The 4575-nt window shown below is 51.4% G+C and overlaps 2 protein-coding genes across 2 annotated transcripts in view; one reads left to right on the forward strand and one right to left on the reverse strand.

The window, feature by feature from the left end:
* Nucleotides 1-289: 289 nt before the first annotated feature.
* Nucleotides 290-2966, forward strand: AURANDRAFT_68727 (hypothetical protein; the record flags this gene model as incomplete). Its single annotated transcript, XM_009044450.1, has 3 exons — nt 290-867; nt 920-2317; nt 2399-2966. The coding sequence occupies 3 exons, from the start codon at nt 290-292 to the stop codon at nt 2964-2966; spliced, it is 2544 nt and encodes an 847-aa protein (XP_009042698.1).
* A 666-nt stretch (nt 2967-3632) lies between these two features.
* The window catches only part of AURANDRAFT_68728 (hypothetical protein), a gene marked incomplete at both ends in the record, with an annotated part of 3311 nt that continues 2368 nt past the window's right edge, over nt 3633-4575 (reverse strand). The window contains one exon of the mRNA XM_009044451.1: nt 3633-4354. Coding sequence (XP_009042699.1) covers nt 3633-4354 — 722 coding nt within the window. The remainder of the gene's footprint in view (nt 4355-4575) is intronic.

The following is a 4575-nucleotide window of genomic DNA, read 5'->3' on the forward strand; positions in this document are numbered from 1 at the left end:
GCACAGTCGTCGGACAGTGCACCTGCTGGATAGCAGCTCTTAACGAACCAATCCTTACGAAACTTGGCACCGTATCCGAGCGGTCCTGGCATATCTTGGCCGAGCGCAGCCCTGAAATTGTACCGGGAATCACGTTATTTCATCGCTGCGCGATGCGGGCGATGATGTGCCGCAACCCAAACCGTGCGTGCTGACTTATTTTTTTTGTTGAAGTTCAACTGCATAGGCCCGCGGCGGTTAACGCATGGCAGTTGGTCGGTTAACGCGCTGGCCGTTGGTCGTTGGTCTCATGGCTGCGGCTGCCGCGGGCGCGCCCGTCCCGCGGGGCCCGCTGGTCCTGCCCGTGCCCCTCGTGTTCCGCAACCCGGAGGCAGGACAATGGTACCATGCGATCAAGGCCATGGGGTGGCACTACGAGAGGTTGTGCATGTGGATGGCGAATGCCCGAATGGAACTAGTGGAAGCGACAACTTTGCGGCAGCAATTGGCGGCGGCAGAGGCACGTGCCAAGCAGCTCCAGGACAATCTGGACAAGATAGAGAAGAAGAAGAAGGATGAGCAGAGGAAGAGGAAGAACCAGAATAGAAATGTCAGCCGATTGTTGAATGGTGTGACCGGGAAATATGGCGACGAGGACGGCACCGATTTCATCGACCAGTCTCAGTGCTCTGAGGATCTGATCAAGTGGGTGAAAGCAATGATTGCGTGCACACCTGGTTATGGGCGGGAGCAGAGAAAGAAGCTGCTCAACGAGCTGTTCCAGAAGGCTTGGAACGGTCTGTATGCCCAAGAACGGCTGCTGGCCATGCAGAAGGCAATGAAGCTGCAGCCAAGACAGGTGGTCTGGCACATGACTGACAAGCCTAGGTGAGTCTCCCGCAATTTCAGAGGTCTATCGGTCACACAACTGCATCCATAGGTCGGTAAACGATTCGGGAATGGGCGGCATTCGAGAGTGCCTGGGGCTCGAGGCTAAAGCAGAATGTTTTTTGCCTGCCAAAAGTGCAATTAGCAGAGAGAGAAAGATCATGGATGAAGGTGTCAAATCGATGATGAACATCCAATATTCATGCATTTCGGTTAATGATGATACGTTTTCAGTGGGGACAGTGAAGGATTTTCTGGTTGTGTTGTTCAGGGCCTTCAAAGTCCACCTGATTAGACAAGGTGACCATGTCTATGTTTTGATGGTGTGCTTTGATGGAGCTCCAATGACCAAGAACCGCGGCTTAATTTTAATGTCATTTCGGTTAATAGACCCCCGCACCAACAAGACCATTTTTGAAACCCCACAATCAAGGAAATTCTGCTTCCCATTTGCAGGGACATGGAACTGTGAGAATGCTACTAACATGCGGAGTGCATTTGGGGGACACATGAGTGAATTGCTCCATCTTTCTGACGTTGGCCTTGATTATGATGGTCATGTTGTACCCTTCCAAGTGCCAATAGGGACGGATAAGAAGGCAGAGTGGCTGGGATATGATGGTGTGGGAGGTGGACTGGGAACAAGCGTCAAATGGGCCGACCCAAAAACGCCAGTCCTGCTGGTTTTACGTACCATTGGAATGCCATTTGGCTGTGGATGCTGCGGAAATGAAAAGTGTCATCATTGGAAGTGGGCGCCCACAAGGGTGAAGACCAAGAGGGATGAGCTATTTGCGAGCACTGCTGCTCTACTGGAGAATGATGATTTTATGCGGCTAGTGATGCCAATTTGCGTGGTAGTTGAAGATCTCCAGAGGGAGATCATTAACAGGAAAATATTCCTGCCTAAGGCACTGTCCAAGATGAAAGAAGCGGAGCTAAGGGCATGCCTGCAACGACACTGTAAAATTACCATGCCAGCTCATGGTCATACTGACGGTTTTGTCAACGAGCTCACTGATGTTGAGGTTGGTTACCAGCTGGAGCTATTTGGATATGATGGACTTCCAACCAGAAATTTATTACAAAATGTCATAGAGGCTGCAGATTTGATTCGGCGGGCAGATGTCTACTTGACTTTTCCTTGGGGTACGTCTGCAATGTGGGGTCCAGACCCAGAGCTGGTGGCAGAAGATGCACTCCACCTCATATTAAGAATGATGCCAACTGCAAATCACATTTGCCTATCATGGCCTCTGGTGCACAAGGACGCCCGAGCTGAGGAGCGGATGCTGATGGCGTCCCAGGCGATTCGGAGAAAGACTTCAATTTCATGGTATAAAGCAGCATGGCTTGATGGGTCTTCAAATACTGACATCATCAAGCAGTCCTTCGGTGACAGTGACAGTATGAAGCTGCTGGATGCCTGGCAGGACACTGACATTTTAAAGTGCATTTCCAGTGATGATTCCGTAATAAATAGCCTGAGAATGATGATGTTTCACTTGAAGAAGAGCATTGAAATTATGAGGATGAAACCAACGAAAAAGCCTGGTGATGAGGGCTATCAAGCTGAGCTGGAAAAAGATGCTGACCGCCTCCAGTATCACGCAGATCAGTGGTGGCATTTTGCGAGTAAGCATGTTGGAGAGAAGGTCCTTACCTCATATGGCCACAGCTTGAAGTGTGGTAATTTCAGCAGATTTATGAAAAAATGGGGCTATCTGATCTACTACAGTGCCGACGCTGTGGAACAGACGAACGATGATGCCATTGTCATCACACAGACCAAATCGCACAAATTTGGTGTGAAAGGCCAGTCACCTGGGAGGGGCCAAGTAATGGTGTCCCAAGCTGAGGATATTGCCCGGTGGTGCGGCCGCAAGATTGCCTATGCTACGGGAATGGACAAGGAAATCTATGCTGCCCATGAAGCTCGCTTGCTGCGCAGGAGAAATGAAGCTAGCCAGCGCATCCGCTCCCTCTTTATTCCGCGCAAGCCTGGAGCGAGGAACAGAAAAACGAGGAAGCTTCAGCACATGCGGCGGGATTTGACTCGCGACGGCGAGCTCTTAGATATCCGTAAAGTATTTTCGTAGGAGCTAAGCTAGAAGTTGAATCGCCGGGAGATTTTAGAGTGCATATGTTGGCTTTTTTTCGCCAATGGTACGCCCGCGGAGGGGGCTGGTTGGGTCTTTAGACGCTTTTGCTCCGATTCGACTCTGTGGCTTTTTGGTGGTTTTCTACATTCGAGTGCCCCCCATCGGCCAACTAAATGAACTAACTAAATCCACAAATTTAGTTAGCAATCGTGTATTCGAGTTAGCTCTCCCGAGTTAAGGAGAGCATGGACGGGCAGCCCCGTCCTCTGTGTCGATCTCCGCCCGTGCGCATGTCCATATCTTGCCAATGGACGTACTACCCCGCCGCGACCGCCGCTACGAGTGGTGCAAGTTTTACGCTGGGAGCGCACGAATCTGGTATGCACGACGCTCGCGAGCACGTCCCGAAGCTCCGCGGCAACTTCGCGCGCGACTTTCTCCGCCTAATCGTATCGACAGAACAAACTACGAGTTCTGGTGCGCGCGCGCGAAGGAGCTCTGCTGGCAGATGTCTTTATCTCCATCTAATTATTATTTTTGAGCGAGCTATGAGCAGCTCATCAGGCTGCCAGCAGCTCCATCGTGGACTCAGGCGAATTTCATGCGACGAATCTTTTGTTACTTGCGACGAATTTCCCATCCGGCACTTATAGTAGGTCCTACCTACGAAGCGACCTTAGCCTTGGCGAGCTTCGCGCGGCGGGCCGCGCGAGGGAGGTCGGGGGGCGGCATCACGGGGGCCCAAAACTCAGCGACTGTTTTCGTGGGGGAGTAGAGGACATCCACAGAAGATGGCTTCGCCTTCTTTGGCTGGTGTTTGTTCCCCGAGGGTGAGGCCGGAGGCGTACGTCTAGAACCAACAGCAGAAGATTTCACAAGCGACTGCAGTTGTTCAAATGGCAAATCAACCCAATGCGTAGCTAGTGATAGAATCCGCGCATCAGCATCGTATTTCAGACACAAAGACGGAAGCTTCGGACGTCTGCAAGACTTCGCTTTAACAGGTTCAAGACCCAACTCCAGTGCAAGAGCCTGGAGATGTTCTTCATCTGCATCGCCAACAGCTGACACCATCTCCACAATAGCTCTCACGCATTCGAGCGGAGCATACGGATGGCTCTGTTCGGACATTGATGCAGCTTGTCTCTGCAAGGTCTGAGAGCAAAACACATTCCAGTAGTTGCCCAGGAATAGACTCACATGCTTAAACCCAGGAGCCCGGTCCACCTTGATAGCTGAAAAAGTCGATTTGCTTGCTACCCGATGCAATGCTGGCCTGTAAGTGTCACTCAAGTAACAATTTTGGCTCCTGGGTGCGCTGAAATGTCGGATTCCACCGCCACTGAAACCAGTCTCGATCATGGCCCATGTCTGCTGATCAACACCTGGGATGATCTCGCTGTTGCAGCACCCCGGTTTTGTTTTTCCAAGCAATCCGGTGATCCTGGTTCGAAGCATGGTCCGCAGTAGCCACTGCTTTGAAGTGAAGCTCTCATACAGCAAGTCTTCCCCATTCTTGTCCTTGCCCAGCTGCGGATCAGTCTCAGGGAACGTAGAANAGTTATGGCTTTGCCCTTCCATCGAAGATAATGAGCCATCGGGCATC

The sequence above is a fragment of the Aureococcus anophagefferens genome, assembly GCF_000186865.1.
Source record: "Aureococcus anophagefferens unplaced genomic scaffold AURANscaffold_328, whole genome shotgun sequence".
In the NCBI taxonomy this organism is placed as follows: Eukaryota; class Pelagophyceae; order Pelagomonadales; family Pelagomonadaceae; genus Aureococcus; species Aureococcus anophagefferens.